General features: G+C 35.3%; 1 protein-coding gene across 4 annotated transcripts in view; it reads left to right on the forward strand.

Annotated features, from left to right (window-relative positions):
• LOC144979839 (uncharacterized) overlaps window positions 1–20,055 on the forward strand; it is a 32,755-nt gene that overhangs the window by 3,763 nt on the left and 8,937 nt on the right. For 2 of the 4 annotated variants that reach the window (XM_078927019.1, XM_078927022.1), the window contains exons 1-9: window positions 66–154; window positions 1,758–1,832; window positions 3,977–6,419; window positions 7,190–7,413; window positions 8,720–8,906; window positions 10,547–10,673; window positions 13,087–13,206; window positions 13,963–14,050; window positions 14,294–14,576. In XM_078927019.1, coding sequence (XP_078783145.1) covers window positions 1,800–1,832; window positions 3,977–6,419; window positions 7,190–7,413; window positions 8,720–8,906; window positions 10,547–10,673; window positions 13,087–13,206; window positions 13,963–14,050; window positions 14,294–14,576 — 3,505 coding nt within the window. In that variant the 5' untranslated portion in view covers window positions 66–154; window positions 1,758–1,799. Of the gene's footprint in view, window positions 1–65; window positions 155–1,757; window positions 1,833–3,976; window positions 6,420–7,189; window positions 7,414–8,719; window positions 8,907–10,546; window positions 10,674–13,086; window positions 13,207–13,962; window positions 14,051–14,293; window positions 14,577–20,055 lie in introns of those variants that run through there. The other 2 variants (XM_078927021.1, XM_078927020.1) reach the window with 2 other exon arrangements.

Genomic DNA, 20,055 nt, shown 5'->3' on the forward strand with positions numbered 1-20,055 from the left:
TTCACTTTGTGGATTTTGATTGGCCTTTCCCATTTTTAAGTAATCTAAAACGGAAGTTGTTATTTAATTCCTTTCAATTTGCGAGCCTGACTGAATGGAGATAAAAAGCACCAAGAAAAAATTCACTTTTCTCGGTGATTTAAATTAGTGAAATGTATGATTAAGAGCATAATATTGCTAATTGAAATGCAACTATGTTCAGTTTAAAAAAAACACATTATGCTCTATTTTTATTACTTTTTTTTGTCCAGAGAGGACAAGATTTAATGATTAAAAGTTTGTTTCAGTTTTGTTGTCTTCACTCACACTTCTAACCCCCCATACCCGTTTTCCAATTGTTTCTTGTCATTGTTTTGGAATGAGATTACTGATTACTTAGTTTTGTCCTGATCCTTGCCGGAGTTCCTTGGCTGGGAGGGAAACAGTCGAATGTGTATAGTTATAATTTTGGGAGATGATATTTTTTTTCCTTGTAAATCATCTCTCTAAGTTATGCATATTATGTTTAGTTTACATATAATATTATTAAAAAAAAAAAAAAATATGATTGGTAAACATTTGAGTGTATTCCTCTTCGTTGGGACCTGTGCTTGTGTCTGGATGAGACTTTTAGGTGATCTCAGACTAAGTACTTTGACTTTGACGATGTGCTCTTAGAATCTACATTTGTTCCCTATTTGAACCAATTCCCCTTTGTCTTACCTTTTCTTTTGTGCTTTAATTGTAATTCTAGAACTTTTTACTATCCCATTTTCTTCCTTTTTACTGGTGCTGATATGACCTTAATGTGTTGCAAGCACTGTAAAACCCTTAAAAACAAACAAAAATAACAAAGTTAAAGTAGTACTGAAATATGAGATATCATTCATTTACTTTATTTGCAGTAGTACTGCAAATGCTGGTTCGTTCTGTATTTGCAGTAGTAGCCTGTGAGCCTATGAATTTAGGGTAAAACTTTGGCCTGAATCATGACATGGGTCAAAGTAGCTGGCAGGCTGGCCAGCCTATCAAATAATTTCAATTGACTTTGCTGGCCAATGAACAATTCTGCTGGCAGGATTAGTAAATTACTGGCCTGATTTTCCACTGGCCCCAAACCATAGATCCGTTCAAAAATAGTCATCAGATCTTGTCCATTGTAATGAATTGATCGAATCATTACTTTTTTGTGTATATTTTAGATAATTTTCTCCAATCAAGATGGAATCGAGGTGTAGCGATGAAGCGGAGAAGTTGTATGATTAAGCTGAGTGGTTATATAGCACATATAGCAAATATTCCGTTTTTTTTTGGAATGTGTAGCATATAAGTATAAGCGAATTGTGCGATTGAGTGGGGTGAACTGTATATATGCAGGATTTGTTAAATTTTGTCATAATACCAATAATAATAGATAGAGATTCAATGTAGTTTATATTGGGTCTTTCATGGCCAATAACCACAATTTTTCTTTGAACAAATTATATAATCATCATCATCAACAACAATAATAATGGTAATGAAAATAATAATAATAATGATGATAATGATATAGTGTGCCACTCTTCTAAAATCCAACTTCTCCTTGAAATCCGAACACTGGAGCCAATATTTCGATTCTCCTAAAACATTTTGCAGTAGCTCCACAAGAATTTGTTGTTAGTGTCAGCACTGATTATATTTTTTTGTGTACTATAATTTATAATATGAGTAAATCATAATGGCTGAATGAGGTTGAAGGGGAACTCATCTTCTCACTCCATTTTTTATATTTTCAGGTGAAATGTCCATGTGGAAAATTGTACAGTTATATTAATGTAATGATGTCATCTACGGATTGTCTTTTCAGTGAGGTAGGTGGAAAGATAGGAATCATTTTTACTATCCAGCTTAAGAATGACATAACATCATATTGTTATTTATTATCATGTTTCATATCCCTCCTTCTCCTTCACCCCCCCCCCCCCCCTCCTCTCTCACTCTATCCTTTTTCATCAAGTTTGCCAATTTTCCGTATATTTACGGAATTCAGTATGCTAGAAACCCTCAGTATATTTTCCAGTAACCTGCTATACGGGGGAGTAAAAGTAAGTAGGTACATGTTTTTTTTAAATGGACCTCAGCACTCAGAAAGGGGTTGGCTTATGTGTTTGCGTAACCGTAAAAGTTCAGTAAATTTTTGCCTCCTGAATGGGTAACCCTGCATCAAGTTGGAGTTACCATCTATTTTCTTTTTTCTTTTCTGGAGGGGGAGAAGGATGGAGGTTGGAGGATAAATCATCTTTATCTGACAAGGCTAGCTGTTAATCTGATTGATGTAGCACTAGCACTCCACTGGCAAGCAAACAGACTTCAATCTAAATACAGATATAATGTGTTAGCTTCTTTTCTAATCCCTCTTGTCACCCAGCAGTGATTGGGTTTCTCAATATATTATATCACTTGTAAAGTACTTTACACTGGACCATTTCCTAGCAGAGAAGGGTATAAAACAGTTGTTGATGTTTTTTTGGGTTTTTTTTTTTTTTTGTTTTTTTTTCTCCTGACAGAATTGAAATAACTTGCGTTGGATCCAAGCTGTTTTATAGTTAACTACTGATATTTCAAGGGAAAATAATGTGCATGTTGAGAAAAAAGGTTTACACATCAATTCATAAACTATATCAAAGAATAAAGCCTGGACATGGGTTGCACGGCCGGCATGTTACTTTATTTCTTATTATATACATTATTTTTAATGGGCCTCAAGTTGTGGATCAGTGGATATCATTGGTTGATAGTATTAATATACCTTCTGTGGATAAATATTTTTCTCATCAATAAGATTGTGATGATAGAATATAGGCTTTTATTTTATAGAAGGAACAAAATTGACGTTGCTTAACTCTTTGTCATCATTGTGATTAGCCAGCCATTTTTATGAGTTGTTCTGACTAAATTGTATCAATCAGACTATAAACATTTAAGGTTACACATAGTTTTGTGTTTTGGTACTTTATATCCGGCTGGCGGATGTTGTGAGTTTATCAACTGAATGTATAGTATCAAAACCAAAAGTGGACTTTCATGCTATGTCAATATTAGAGATATCTATGTTAAACTAAATATTTTGATTATTTTGAAATGCATGCAACCAGAGGCTCCTCCCTTTTCACGGAATTATTTCCCTTAATTGGGATTCTGCTTTCAAGGCAAAAATTCCACTTTTCAACGAAGGTAAATTTTTAAAAAGAGAAAAAATGTGGAGTAAAAAGAAAGTGTGAGCTTATTTGGTTGTCATCCTGTATGGTCAATCAACACACATTTTGAGTGTGTCTGAGTAGTCCCTTCACAGTGTGTCAGATATTATGTTTTAAGGGGGGTGTGGTGAAGGGTCAGAAGTGTTATTATGTTTGCTCCAATATGTGAGGTCAATGACCTAGGTATTGTTATTATATGTTGGCTCTAACTCCAATCGGTAGTATTATTGAGTACACTGGGCTACTTTAGAGTACAATGGGCTACTTTCCCTATTTAATTTTGGGTGTGGGTGTGTGTGCGTGTGCTGGCAGGAGCGTTTGTTGGATTAGGTGTGTGTTTGGGTGGAGGGGGTGGGGGGGTCATGACAAGCTTGATTCCATTCATTCAATGCTTTGCTCTGAGACTGCCAGGGTCTGTGTCCTCTATAATTATTTGACCCCCTTTTCAGTCATTAAACAATCTGCATATTTTTACACATTTTAAACATTTTATCTTCTGGGTGCTTTTGGACTGTCTATTAATTACATTATCTGCAGCAAAGCATTTCATAGTTGATTCCACTTGTTGGTCTCAAATTCCGCTTTTTATGTATTCCACTTCTTCTTTAGGGCTATATTGGTTGGTGGGAGTCTCTGATGCAACTTACAAAAAAATATTTTTTCTACATACCAGTAATGATTTGTTGTCGTGTCATGTAGATATCTAGCTTGATTTGTGGGATTTGTTTCTATTGATTCCTCTGAAATTTCTATTTCAGTTCTTCAACTTTTGTGCCTCAAATTTGGTTGGTGAGAATCCCAAAATTCTTGACCTAATCCAACACAGATATGACGATTGCCAAGGTGAATATCGCAGCTCACAGGATATGGCTGACTTGCTCACAGAAACGAAAAGAAAGATGGAAGTGGACAAATCAAGACTTTTCGTTCATCTCAAGGAATTCACAGATATCTTGAAAGCAAAAAGGAAAAGTAAAAAAAAATCAGCCATTGAAAAGAAAAGGAAGAGGCAACCACCGCATGAACCAGACTCAGAGACTAAAGAGTGTAGCAGTATTTGTGTGAAACAAGTCAGTGAGTGTAATGTTTCCCATCCATTGAGTTCTGAGAAGGGGGACAGTATTTGCGAGAGTAGTGAAGCCAAAAGAAGGAAAATACATTCATGTTCATTGGGAGATGGTCACATCAAAGAGGCAGAAATTATCAGAGTTTCTAAAGAAGGAGAAAAGTTGAAAATTGGAATTTCTATTGCTCAAAGGACTACTGCTAATATCGATTTTTCAAAAAATACTGAATCTTCTTTCCAGAATTCTTCCTATTCAAAGAGACATTCTCTGCTCAATCTAACGAACGATGCAGCTTTTTCTTGCACCAAGAAAGTAGATTGCCATTCTTCCAGTGACATAGGTTTGGATGTTACAGAAATCGAATCGTCCTCTAGTTCCAAAGCTTTATCATCATCTTTTATTTCTAAAGATGTAAATTCTGCTCTTATTAGCACGACCAGTAGTTTAACTAAAGATGTGCCCTCAGAATCTGAACATGCTTTTCATTGCACGGCCAGTCCTAAACATAAACGATCTGTAAGCGTAGTCACTGTCAATGACTCGGATGCCATCATTTGCACTTCTGATTCGCCTGTCAAAGCCACTGCAAACAGTGTTGCACTTTCAAAAGAGAAGCTTTATTTCAGTAAGAAAGATGTTGATTTAGAGAATAGGAAGCCTAAGGAAGGTAGTTTGGAGAATGTCAAGCCTATCTCAGTGACATCCGACACGTCATTGTCACCTCATGGGAATGCTCCAAATAGAGATGGACATTCTGAAGGTGAAGCCCAGTCTAAAACAGAACATATGGATTCTTTTAAAAGCGTTAAGAAAATTGATAGAACTATTCATGAAAATTGTGAAAAAGTTAATGATTTAAAGGAAGATAAAGGGATGCGTGCAAATAGCTCTTTAGAAAATGAAAATTTATTTCCAGATGCAAGTAAAACATCGGAGGATATGCCAGTTCCTGTAGAAACAGTGTTTCAAATCCCTGAAGAGAGCTCATCAACTGTTCAAGACAAAAGGGATTCTGATGAAGAAGAAGATTGTTCCCTTTCTTTTGATAAGGCTATCTGTAATACAAAAGTTACTCTTCAGCAATCGGAAATTAATGAACATTTCCGCTGTCGGGGGAATAATTCAGAGTTACTAGGAGAAAATGCTGTTGAAAAACAGTGTAGCGATGCAATCAGTGAAGTAGAAATAAATAGAAACAATTCAGACCCGTTTCATCCATCAGGAAGTGCTAGTTGTCCTCAATCTAAAAGTGCCAATGTTGGTTGTGAAACAAAAAACAGTGAAATTGTAGTTAGTTTGTCTGAAAAAGACAAAGGAGATCTTAAGGACAAAACAACAGAGCATGACAATCTCGATAACAGTGGAAGTTTTGTTGAAAGTCTAACACTGAATTCACATCACTCAACTTTGAAAAGATTGTCTTTGAATAGGATCTCGAAAGATCTTAGTTCCTCAAATGAATCGAAGGTCCATAAAACAACAAAGGGTGGCAGTAATAATGGCAGTGATGACATGGAACGTGCTAACAATGATATTGAAGAGCATTGCTTCTCTTCCAACACAACACTTAATACAAAAGAAACTCACTGTTCACAAGGTGACTTAAAAGGGAGAGAATCTTGTGATGTTCGTACTTCAAATTTAATGAATGGACCCTGTGACATATCACTTCCAAGTGATGATGAAGTTGTAGATGGTGATGTGGAAAAGGTTCATGAGCTGGATAAAGACCAGATATCTCCCAATACTGACGTAGTGCATTCCCCTTCTAATGTAGATAGTGTTAAGATTATTTCAAAGATCTCTGATCAAGATGAGATTTTGGCTGAGGTCAGTGAACATTCTGTGCCAATTATTAAAGAAATGAATTCTAATCCCAATGGTGACAAAGATTTAATGGAAGGTCAGTCACGAACCGAAATAGATGATGAATCTCTGACTGCAAAGAATGATGCAGGTACAAGTCCTGTGAAAAATGCTGGTCTGGGCGAGAAGGCGAAACGTCGAGTTCCTTTGGCATCTGTAGATGATCAAGGGGCTTCAAAAATGTCTTTCCTCGGAAATTTCTCATTAGCAGCGAAAGATACCTGTGGGAGTGGAGATGGAGATTCTCTTCAAGCTAAAGCCAAAACTAGTAAGTAAATAAAACTCAATAATGTTCTCTGTTTCCTATATAAATCTAGGTGTGAAAAAAAATTGTCAGCCCAATAGCTTCTCTGGCATATTTCTGTGTGTGTTGGGGGAAGCCCGACAAAGGGACATTGAAGGGTGAAGTTTTTAAATATCAACATTTTTATACTGTGATATCTTTCATGTTTAAAAATCATTTCTCTTTGTGATTGTCATCCCCCATGTTACTATTTTTATCAGCTCTGTATGAGCATTGAACACACCGAAATGGAAAAATTGCCTTTCTCTGATTCTGTCCATGTCAGTGGTGACCTGCTATAGCATCTCTTAAAATACGATTGGTCTTCATGCATTAATCATCTTAATGAATCAGACATTCTTGATGAATTATTCCTTCCCAAAAACTGCTGAATCCAAATTCCTTTTTTAGGCTCAAAATTTCTTTTAATCTTTTCCAGACCTGCCTACTTGAAAATTTATAATTTCGTGGTTTTTAGGAAATTAATATAGTCGTTACTAGAGTTAATTTTATAGATAAAAAATCTACCGTCGTAGGGATTAAATAACACTTCAAAAATCCCTTAAATTATGGAGTCAGGCATCAACTTTCATTTTCAATAAGTTTTATGACTTCGAGATGCTCATAAAGTTCTGAAATTGAAGCCTAAATTTCATAATTCTACGAATATATTATAGCTGTTGGCAGGTCTGCTTTTCTTTCCCATTCATAGATTTGCCGAACTACATTTTACTAATATTTTACATTTTCAACAGCTTCTTCATCAACCTTGTCATCGTTACACACAGGTAAAAAGGATAAAGAAATGGCCACAACTTCATCTTCCATCAGGAATACAAACGATATACAGTCCGATTCAGCCGATGAGTTTACGTCTGCTCAGACTGAAAATTTCAGGCGAGTGGTGGAGGCTGCCCATGCTAAAGGAAAAAAACCTCCATCAGAGAGACACATCAAAAAGCTGGAGAATTTACTTGAGGTGAGGACTGTTGCTGAGAAGCAAGTATTTTGATTTGCCTTTTGTTTTTGCCTGTTATTTTTTTTGTTTTTATCTTCTTTTTGGTACAAAAGTTTGAAAATAGTCAATTTTTTTGTGATTGATTAGTAATAATAAGGGTAATAATATATTATAAAGATAATAATAGTTATAATGATAATTTTAATAATATTGATGATGATGGTGATTATGATAATAATCCTGTATTTCATCCTTTTGAATGTTCTTTGTACAAATTTGTGATAAATAATGATAATACAGTAAATATGTCACCATATCGAAAAAGATTTATTAGAAGAGAACAATAATGATCGGTAACAAAAATATACATATGGTACTTTTGTGTAAATTTTGTAAATGGATGTAGAGTATGTGTAGTTACAAATTTACTGGTTATAATATTTAAAAAAAACAAAAAACAACAGAATTTGGATGGTATTTAAAGTTTAAGTGATGTTAAATTTTAAGATTAAATGATGTTGCAGATAAATAAATTGATAATTGAATGAATTTATCAAAATTCTTATTTAGTACAATCAAAATTGAAAAGTTGGACACCAATTAATTTAAAGATTAATTTCTACCCAATAGAGACAACTGATGAAGTTAGTGAAACCGTACTAAATCAAGCTAAATCAGGAATGATCTGTGTGCTGGAAGTGTATTACTGTTAGTTTTTTTGTTCAATATAGATTGATTTCCTTTGAGAAAGCTAATTAAATCAAATATGTTTGTTTTTTTTAAAAAATTATTTACATGTCAGGTCATTTTTGTACTATGTGGAAACAATTTAATGGACATATTTTGTTGACATTTTCAAGCTGCCTTGTTTGAATAGGATACTGTTTTGTAATGCAAAAAACGCTTTTTACCATATATCTGTATATAAATGTAAATTAGATCGTTTCAAATCATCCATTTTTTTGCTTATTCAGTAGCTCTTGAACTTGAATTCCAACGAGTAAAACATTCGCTTCTCGTGCAAAGAGACTGAGATCGATTTCGGGTGAAGTTTAGACTTTTTTTCTGACCCCCAGTCCACCCAGCAGTGATGGTTGGGTCTCTTAGATCTGGTGGGAAGCATTTTGCATTAGACTAGTGTCCTATCCACAGGGCAGTAAGCAATTGCTGTCATTCGTTTTATTCTAGAAACCGGGATAAACTCTGTTGCCATCGACCTGATGGCCCTGAAGTCTGAAGAACTATTTTTTTGACTTCACAAGGCCCCACTAATTAAGTTATTGGGCCTTCAAACTGAAGATTTTTAAAAATCTCTTAACTCTATCAGAAACTTCGTGATGAGATAGAAAGAGGACAAGAACTAACTCTTGATGAAATGGATCAGGAAGATTCTTTCTACATCTACGAGGACAAGCTGAAGAAGAAATTTGTGGCAGCCTGGAACAAGTTGTGTGAGCTCACAGACAGGAAAGTGACGACAGGGAGGCCCACGGAAAGGACTATACGCTATGAGGGTAAAGAACCTTTGACCTTTATGATTGTCAAAATGCTATTGAAACACTTTTGGAAAGGACTATTCACTATGAGGGTAAAGAGCCTTTGACCTTTATGATTGTCAAAATGCTATTGAAACACTTTTGGAAAGGACTATACGCTATGAGGGTAAAGAGCCTTTGACCTTTATGATTGTCAAAATGCTATTGAAACACTTTTGGAAAGGACTATACGCTATGAGGGTAAAGAGCCTTTGACCTTTATGATTGTCAAAATGCTATTGAAACACTTTTGGCAGTTTTATGTTAACAAACGAAGAGAGAAGAAAAAAAGGTAATAGTAGGCAACTGGAATGGTACAAATACACCTGGCTGAGAAAATAAATGTACTATTATATTTTTTTAAAAATGAATTGAATTGAACTAGGATAAAATCTGAGGAAAATTGTGATGCTGAATTGTACATTTTATTATTTATTTTTTACACTGTTAATGCATATGACTTTGTGCCTGTTGCTTTAGATTTTAAAATAGAGAATTTTATTCATGTTAAGTTAATGAGAAATATTTAAAAGAAAGGTCTAGATCTTTTAGTCAGTTATTCAAACTCTGTACAATATTGACAGGAAAGAAGCTTCCCTGTACTGCTTAATTCAATAATAATTTTACTGTGTTTTATGTGATTAATTTCTGATTTTCAGCTTGCAAAATTCTTAAATTACATGGGTTGTAATCATAAAACATATGACTAACGGTATATCCAATGAAAGATAATAAAAATATCTATAATTTGAGGGCTAGTATGTTAGTATAAATTGGTATGTGTGAGAAATCAGTGTATAGTGTGAATAAAACAAATATTTATTTATCAAGTGGTACGTACTGTCAAAACTGGAATTACAGAATGTATATCGGACCAGCAAACCTGTAATAGGAGTTAACAAGTGGGTTTTGCAATTTTATTTTTTGTCAAATTATAGCTATATTTAATTAAAATTTGATTTGACTTCTTCTATATCCTTTCTTTTTTCTTTTTTTGTTTTTTTTTTGTTTTTGTTTTTTTCTTTCTTTTTTTTTGGTTTTTTTTTTCTTCTTTTTTTTTTATCACTTTTTGTACAAAGATAGTTTGTTTGGGAACTTGTTTGTTACTGTCATACCCACTCATTACTAGTGCTAGTATTGAAATGATCAGATTTGTTGCTGATCAAATGTTATCTACCAATGTGTTCCAATCTCTGCGGGTTTTTGAAGGCAAAAGTTTTTTTGTCTACCTGTTCAATGTGATGTCTCAATTTTGTATGTTTGTGAATGTGTGCTATAAATGTGTACCGCGCTGCCCTAAGAATGGATGCTGAAAAAAATTGACTGAAGATTTTCGTTTGTTCCCGATGGATTTGATGTCAACAAATCTGTTGCCAACTTGAGCTACATCTGACTTTTAGGTATTTCAGTGATGGTTGAGACTAAATATCTCTCATGTTGAATAAGATCATTTTTTAAATTGAAATTTGGATATTGGAAAAAAAAAATAGTAGATGGTTTTTGTATCAGTAGAAGGGCTGAAATTGATAGAAACAAACATTTAAATAAAATCAATTAAATAAAAACAAAGATATTTATTATAAAACGCATTAATATTTTAGTTTGTTTGAATTTTCAAGGTACTCGTTACAGAGAAATCAACAGAAGGTTGGAGAAATTCCTGAATAAAAGGAAACAATTTCCAGATTTCCAGGATGTCAAAACCATCATCCAATTGACCAACAAAAAATGCAATCTTCACTTAAGGTATTTTGTTTTAATTGTCAAAAAAGTTTTTTTTATTATTATTATTTTTTTATTTTTTTGGGGTTTTTTTTGTTTTTTTTTCAATATAAAACAAAATACAACTTAATTTTTTAAAAAGTACTAGTAATGGCTCAATAAAAAATCTTTGACAGTTATGTTGGCCTTATGGCATAACACTCGCCTTCTCAAGTTTAAAGTTTAGCATTTATATAGCGCAATATCCACTAAACTTGCTCAAAGTGCTTTACAAGGGGTCCCTGACCAACAGCAACACTTAACATGTAGGACGAGACATGACACCTGTTAGGCGATATTTCTGACAGAGACAACGGTGTTAACGACCAGGTACTCATTATACACCTGAGTGCGGTGAGAGAATGTGAGTAACGATCGTTCTCCAAGTTCTCACTATGTGTCGAGCAAGGCTCGAACCCAGGACCTTCCGATCCGAAAGTTTGTGTCATACCACAAGTCCACATAGTTGCACATGGACTGTAACAGTCCTTGCTTTGGATCCTCCATTGGGCAGCCCAGAGTTAAGTCATATTCTCTCACCCCACTCAAATGTTAAATGTGTACCTGGCCAGTATTAGTTTTGTCAATTTAAAGATTTAATAGCGCCTTACAGGCATCGTATTTCCTCCTATGTGATAAATGTTTCTGTTGGCTTGGGAGCCCTTTTAAGCACTCATAGCACATTTACTGATTATTGCAGAGCTGCCAACCTACCACAAAAATTGCGGAATTGTACGCATTTTCAGCGATTGTACGCTTGTACGCATTTCCCCCAAGATTGTACCCATTTTCAATGTACGCTGTTATTCATACTATTACTAGCCTATTGAGAAACCTTGGTGACCAAGTGGATATTCATATATTTTTTGACCAATTATGATCTTCATGCTGGGAGGTAGAATTCTGAAAAATTGGATTATAGTCTTGGGAACATCATTGTTGCTGCAATTGAGCTTGTGCGGTGTGACTTTATGTAAGTTTACCTTCCTCTTACTTTCACAATGGTTAGTTTCCGTCGATTTCAGGATTGTACCCATTTTTATGAAATCTCCCCCATTTTGAGGTCCCATTGTACACATTCTCATCAGATGGGGTTGGCAGCTCTGTTGTTGCGCTATAGAACACATTTAGTGGATGGTGCACTGGATAAAACCCCAAGCTCATAAGGTCCATTAAAAGGAACTGCAGATTGTATGTGTCACATGATGCAACAGCTAGGAATAATTAAAGACCTTTTTATTTTTTTTCCCCTCCCTTGAATGATGAATTTTGCAACCTGTGGACAAAGAATGTTAAGTTTCCAGTATTGTGTGACCCAATGTGTAGGGGGATGCCTTGCAGCACACGTCTGATGGAGTAAATAAAGTGTAGAGTATTCATCAAGGCATGGAGAATTGGTGGGCTTTCACAGAAGATACCTAATTTCAAGTTTCACCGGGGAAACATCCGGTTTGAAGCAAAAAAAAAAAAAGAAGTTCCAGGTTATGGGCAACTTCCGTCAAATTTGGTTGAGGTCTTATGGTTCCACGGCTAGCCCCCCACCACTTCAAGTGTCATCATTATTTCTGCCACAACTCTCACCTCCTTCATCTTCATTATTATCATCATCATCATCACCACTATCTCAACCACCACAACCACATCAGCATCACTAACACTACAACCACCATGACCATATCATCACAACTACTACCACTATTGTAACCACCATCACCACATCATCATCACTACCACTGCAACCACCATCACTACCACTACATCATCATCATCACTAACAAATACTACTACTACAACTGCAACCACTAAATCATCATGACGACCACAACTACTACAAGTACAACCATCACATCATCATCACTACCACTATTACTACAGCCACATCATCATAACTATCACAACTGCTAAAACACTTAATTGAAAAAAAGGGGACTTCAAGATGTCATATATAGTTCTAAATAGATAGGATTTGTATGCAGAAATTCTTGTTTTGTACTAAAATTCCTATGAGTGGTGTCTGAAATTCCTGTGAGCCAAATTTTAAGTTGGTGTGTCTGCATTCACCATTCTGGTTATTGTGGATTCTATGGGATTGCTTTGGGGTCAGTAAATATTGTAACAGTGTTGATTTTATCAGGGGTTCAGAGAAAAAGATGTTTACATGTGACACTGTGAAGACCAAACTCATCCAGAGATATTTCAACAATTGCGTAAATCGGAACTGTGTGTCGCAAATGAAAATTGGTGTCTCTTTAGTAATCAACAAATGAAAGACAAAATCATGAGAAAAAAAAATGTTTTTGATGTTATGCAAAACTTGAACTGACTTCATGGTCAGTATTTTGTGGTACTATGATGATTTATTAATTGTTCAATATTTATCATTCTCATTTTGAATCAGTACACCGCTAATTAATGATGTGGCCAGGGAGGCATTTGTGGACATTGGGGACATGTTACAGACAAGGCGACACCAGGATTTTATAGCAACCTTTGGTTCAAGGCAGACTGATAACTTCAGGTAACAGGTTCATGATTTGGCCGATGTGCAAACTTAAGTGTTTGAGTATAAATTCATTACTTGGAAAGAAATTGTCTGAAGATTGGCAAATAAGAGTCATTTTTTTTTTTTCTTACCTTTTCTTTTAAAAAAAAACAAAAACAAAATTGGGTCATGTCCTGCATGTTTAATGAGCTTCAAGCTACAACTTTCCTCTTTTTTTATTTTTTTTTTTTCACTCCAAGTAAATCTCAATAATATTTTTTTACAGGACTATTGAGCTACGAGCATCCACTGCCTCCTCTATCAAAATATAATTTCACAATCGAATTCAGACAAACCTGAAGACAACAAAGTTGTTTGGTCTGGTAGTCTGACTTCATTAAATCAGAGCTTTTTGTTGGATCCAAGTTTGTTGTATCTTGGTTGTACAGTATAATAAAACAATGCATTTCAAATACCTCAACTTACACTTTTAAATTGCTTTATTTTTGGAAAAAAAATTTTTTTACTATTCCATTTTCTTCCTATTTACTAGTGCTGAACTGATCTAAATGTGTCGCAACTACTATTCCATTTTCTTCCTATTTACTAGTGCTGAACTGATCTAAAGGTGTTGCAAGTGCCATAAAGCCCTTATAACAAACAAAACAATTTTCTCAGATTATGCCAATTTTAGCTGTAAAATATTTTATCCAAAGTGTTAGAATATGATTGAATAATTGATTTTTCCAATTTTTATGAAAACTCACACAAACATTTTTCCTACCATTTCAGCTCATATTGTGATCCAGCAATCAACGATCCAGAGTTGAGAAGAAAATTGGAACAGAATAGCAAAGTTGGCCGGTCTAACTTGGAAGCAGTAAGTAATGGTTGAAAGTTCTTAAACTGGAAACTGCCCAAAGGTGTTTGTAGAAGTATCTACAGGATTTGTTTCTAACGTAGCTAGAAACAAAGTTTTAAAAAAAAAAGACAATGATCTGCTTAGCTGTGCATATATAGAAAATAAAAACAAATTTGTAGGAAAGTTATTTTTTAAAACAAAGGATACTCTTTTTTCTTGTAACTGTCAAATTTGATCAATAATATTAATTCTATCCATCAGGTTATAAACAAATACACAGAGCTTCAGTACACACGTGGGACAGTGGAAGAGGACAGTGACGATGATGAGGATGATGATGAAGATGACAATGATGAAAGTGAAAGAAATATTAATTCAAAACATTCGAAAAAGGTAAAGACTAAACGTGACAGACGGAGTGAAAAAGAGAGAAGGAAAGAGGGTAAAAAGAGAAGGCGTAAAATTAGTAGCTCCAGTAGTGGTGAGGAAAGCAAACAGGAGGAGGAAGAAGAACTCCGGGATGCATCACTGGGCAATGTAGAAGGTAAGTAATTGGGCAGAGAATGGTTGTCATAAAGCATAAATTCTATCCCATTCGATTAAAAAAAAAAAGTATATAGTATGAAATAAAGATTCACATTAGGAGGGCCTCTTTTCTCAGATCTGACCTCCTGTGGCCAGGAGGTCACTAGCTGTGTCATCTATCCTTCAATATTTGTTTTCCGAGCTTTCTGGATGAATTTTCTTAATATGTTTATATATGTATATATATATGCTTTAAATGTGTTATAACATTAATAATCCGACACATTACAACTATTTCTGATGCTCCTGTATCTCCTCAGTCGAATTGTCAATTAGTTGACCTTATTGTATGTAGTTGCCAAATATCAGGGCTGAGAATCTTCCGCCTAAAGGCGGATTTCCGCCTAAACGGTGTTTTATCTCCGCCCATCACCATCACAATTCCGCCTTTTAAAAAGACTCACCACAACCACTACATCAACATCCCTATCACCATTACTACTACAACCACCACCACATCATCATCTCTATCACCACCACCATCACTACTACAACTACCACCACATCATCATTCCTACCTATCACCATTAATACTACAACCACCCCCATCATCATCCCTACCAACACCACCATCCCTACGACAACTACCACCACATCATCATCCCGACCATCACCACCACTACAGCTACAACCACTACTACTACAACTACCATCACAACATCATCCCTCAGTGATGATAATCTTCCGCGGAATTCCGCGATTTAGGGATTTTTCTGAAATTTTCAACTGTTTTTGCCGTGTCAAACATTTTCGGCTAAGAGGTAATTTAGCTGAAAAATCACCAATATGTCTTTTGTCATTTTTTGACACCTCTGCTCAGCTGCATGATTTTTGATGACATTCTCATGCCCATGACATTAGTCTAGACACACTGGTGCCAAATGTGAATAGTGGTACTAACCCATGCCGGCCTTGGATGAAAAGATGATCAAAAGGGAAGGGGATGGAGCAAATGGGTGTCAATATTTTTGTACCATTTAGCTTTGTACTCCTTTTTTGTATGTTTGTTTGTTTGTTTGTTTGTTCTGAATTCAATTGAATTCATTATAACTTATCTCTAATTACCAATTAAAACAAAAATCAGAGTGGTCTCTCTCTCTCTCTCTCTCTCTCTCTCTCTCTCTCTCTCTCTCTCTCTCTCTCTCTCTCTCTCTCTTTGTCTATCTATCTATCTATCTATCTATCTATCTATCTATCTATCTATCTATCTATCTATCTATCTATCTATCTCTCACTCTTTTTCTTTCTTTCTTTTCCATATTTTATTTCTCAGCCAACCTTCTAACTTCACATTATTATGTTTATAGATATCACTTTGTAATAGAGAGAAAATACAACAGTAAGTTTGGCTTATGGATTTAAGTAATAATTTTTTTAAAGGCTTGATTTAGATTCGCTCATTTGATGGAATATGTTTTGCAATTGATTAAAGATTCTTATCATAAGCTGCATAACCACAAGGTTGCAGTAATACACACACACTAGCCGTGTTTGTAGTATAAAAAAGTACCTCCTTTTGGCCAAAAGTTTATTATAATCTCTTGATATAGTGGGAAGCATTATAGAGCTCTAAAATTTTTAATTGGAAATGAAAATTTTAAAAATTATATTTACTAAAAGTCAGTAATATCCTGTGATCAGAATAGACGTGTTTTAGAAGTTAGTAATATATTACGTTATATTAAGTAACAATGAATAGCTGTGTTATTTTTTGCATTAGATTTGGGCTTGTCAGACGGGCCGAGAGATTTTGATCCTTTTTTTTACAAATTATCATTATCATCACTGATCCCTACAACCACTACTACAACAACCACCACCACATCATCATTCCTATTACCAATACAACTACATCCTTCGCCACCACATCATCCCAACTATCACTACTAATACTACCACCACATGATCCCTTCCACAACTATTACAACCACCACCACACGATCATTCCCAACACCTCTACAACTACAACCACCATATCATCATCCTTATCACGACCCTACTACAACCACCACTGCATCATCATCCCTACCGCTACCTTTTTTAACTGCAAGTACAATATGTTGTAATTACACTTTCAACTTTTGAAATTCCTCCAAGTGGTGTTAGAAATTATTGCGAGACGCATTTTGGATTGCATCTCAGTAGACTTTAATGAAATTCAAATTTATACGTTATCGTCGCATAGATGGGTCTTGAACTATTCGCTGAAAAATTTCCTCCATTTTCGTGACCCGTCATTCTCACTCCTGAACCATCATGACATCATGACCATCCCCACTACAAAGCAACTATCACATTATCATCAGTAACACCATCTCCACAACCACATCATCACTGTCATCATTATAATCAGTACCACCTCTAGTGCAAGCACCACTATCACATCATCTTCCTGGTGGGATCTTTACTTGCATAGATCAGAATTGCTTTCTGTCTTTGTCTTGCCTTGATCCTTTTCCTGGCCGGCCAGATTCATTGGCAGGAAGGGAAGCAATTAAATGTATAGTCATGGTTTTTGGGAGATGATGTGTTTGTCCTCGTAAATCATCTCTCTTTTGTGTGATGTTAGATTTGTTGTTCTAAATTTTGTATTACGCTCTTAAGGATTCTGTGCTTGTGTCTTGGTGAAACTTTTAGGTGACTTTAAACTAACTACATTGATAGTTTGATCTTGGTGTCCGTTTCTCACAAACGGACTCCAAGATCAAACTATCAATGTAGTTAGTTTGAAGTCACCTTTTTAAACCAGTCTCACCTTTTCTCCGTTACTTTTGATCTTACTTAAATCTATATTTTTTTACAGCCCCATTTTTACCTTTTAAGTGGTGCTGAAATGACCTACAAGTAAAAGTGAAGCAAGCGCCGTAAAACCCTTCGAACTAATAGCTAAAAGCTCTCTCACTCTCTATCCATCTATCTTTCTTTACACAAACACTCATAGACACACAAATCAATAAAGCACACTTATTTGTTTAGTCCCGATTAGTTTTCATGTTCATCCTCCACTACTTACCAATAACAGGTCATCACAAACACCTTGACTTCAATCTCTCTCTCTCTCTCTCTCTCTCTCTCTCTGTCCTTCTCTCTCTCTCTCTCTCTCTTTCTCTCTCTCTCTCTCTAACTGTCATACACACACATGACACATATGCACATTCACATAGAAATCAATAAAGTTCACTCAGATCTTTAGCCTCATTAATTTTTCACTACCATCGTTCTGTACTCATCACTAGATTTACTTTGAGCTCTCTCCTCTCCTCTCTCTCTCTCTCTCTCTCTCTCTCTCTCTCTCTCTCTCTCTCTCTCTCTCTCTCCCCTCTCTCTCTCTCTCCTCACACACACACACACATACACACACAAATCAGTAAAGAGCACCCAGTTCTTTAGCCTCAATATGTTTTCATTTTTCATCTTCCTATAATTAACAGTGATACACACACACACACACACCCACACACATATGATTCAATTAAATGTTAATTTCCTGGCAATTGCCAACATGAAACATTCGTTAACTTAATATTTACGATTAACAAATAAAACACAACACCCATAACAATAACGTTCACTCAATACTTTAACCTAACCTTTCTGTACCTATCACTATATTCAATTGGAGCAGTCTCTCTTTCTCTCTCTCTCTCTCTCTCTCTCTCTCTCTCTCTCACACACACACACACACACACACAAACACACTCTATCTGTCCTTCTGTCAGACAAACCTAAATCTATAAAGTGGATCATATCCTTTTCACATCAGCCATCAATCTCTCTTTTCATCTCCAAGTACACACCTTATCACCACCATCATCATCATCACTCATCATCATCATCATCATCATCATCACATCATCCAATCACTACTACTACACTACACTACACTACTACTACTACTACTACTACTACTACTACTACTACTACTACTACTACTATTACTACTACTACTACTATTACTACTACAACCACCACCATCGCCACACCATCATTTCATGAAGGACCACCACTACTACTACTACAACCACCACCTCCACCACATCACCATCATCACCATCATTACCACCACCACGACGACGACATCAAAACACTATCATCATTAAAACAACAATCACTACCACATCACCACCACCACCACTTCTGCAACCACCACAACTACATACATCATCATTATCATTACTGCCACCTGTGCAACATCCACCATCATATCATTATTACCACCACCCCTACCATTCATTTTTATATTTAATACGTCATAATGAAATTGGTTTTGGAACTTTACTTGATTTGAAACAAGGGGTATTGGGATGATTATAGATCTCATTAGATTATATTTAGTTTGCAGAAATTCCTGTTTAAGCATTGAAATTATTCGGAATTGTTTCTGAAATTTATGTGAGCCAAATTTTAAGTTGGCGTCTCTGGTCAACTTGAAACAATGGGAGGTGGGCATTCGTGAATCTGTGAATAAGGGAAATGTGGCGACTACCACTACTACTACAACCATCACCACATCATCCGTACCACAACTACTACAACCACCACCACATTATCATACCTACGACTACCATTACTACAACCACCATGTTATAATTACACTTTCAGTTTTTGAAATTCCTCCGAGTGGTGTCAGAAATTGCTGCGAGATACATTGTGGATTGCATCACAATATATTTTAATTAAATTTAAATTTATAGGTTATTTTTGCATGGATGCTTCTTGATTTTAGCGCTGAAAAATGTCCTCTTTTTTAGTGACCAGTCATTCTCACCCCTGATTTTAGTGAAATTCAAATTTATAGGTTATGGTCGCATGGATGGGTCATGATCTTCATGATGAAAAATTTCCTCCTTTTCTGTGACCAGTCATTCTCAGCCCTGAAATATCAAGTTTGATGAATTGTGAGATTTTCATTTTCCTAGTAACCACCATTGTCCTAGTGGATTCAAGCCTATTGATTATGCAGACCTGCCTACTGTTAAATTACGATAACATTTGTAGGATTACAAAATTTTGGTTGGAATTTCAGAACTTCGGGAGCAGCTCTTAGTCATTAAAACTAGTTGACAACGAAGGTTGATGCCAGACTACATACATAATTTTTAAGATTTTAAATTGTTATTTAATCCGTGTGTAGGTAAATCGTATATTTTAAAAACTATAACAACTAAATTTTTATCTCCTGAAAATTACAAATTTTAAATTTTGAAGCAGACAGGTCTGATGATGAGATCATAGCGGCCAACTGTCCTGATAAAATCGGGACTATCTTCATTTGGTCTTCCGAAAAAAATGTTTACACACATTTTTTTTAAATTGGACTGTTTACACGTATGGTTATGACCCATGATTATGTTATTTTGGGTTTTTTTTACTAGCAAATTAAATCAAAGAACAGAAAAGGCTCTAAATCTAGATTATGATATTATATAACAGTCCAA

Source organism: Berghia stephanieae, chromosome 9 (genome assembly GCF_034508935.2).
Source record: "Berghia stephanieae isolate SIO BIC M18660-M18661 chromosome 9, UCSD_Bste_1.3, whole genome shotgun sequence".
In the NCBI taxonomy this organism is placed as follows: Eukaryota; Metazoa; Mollusca; class Gastropoda; order Nudibranchia; family Aeolidiidae; genus Berghia; species Berghia stephanieae.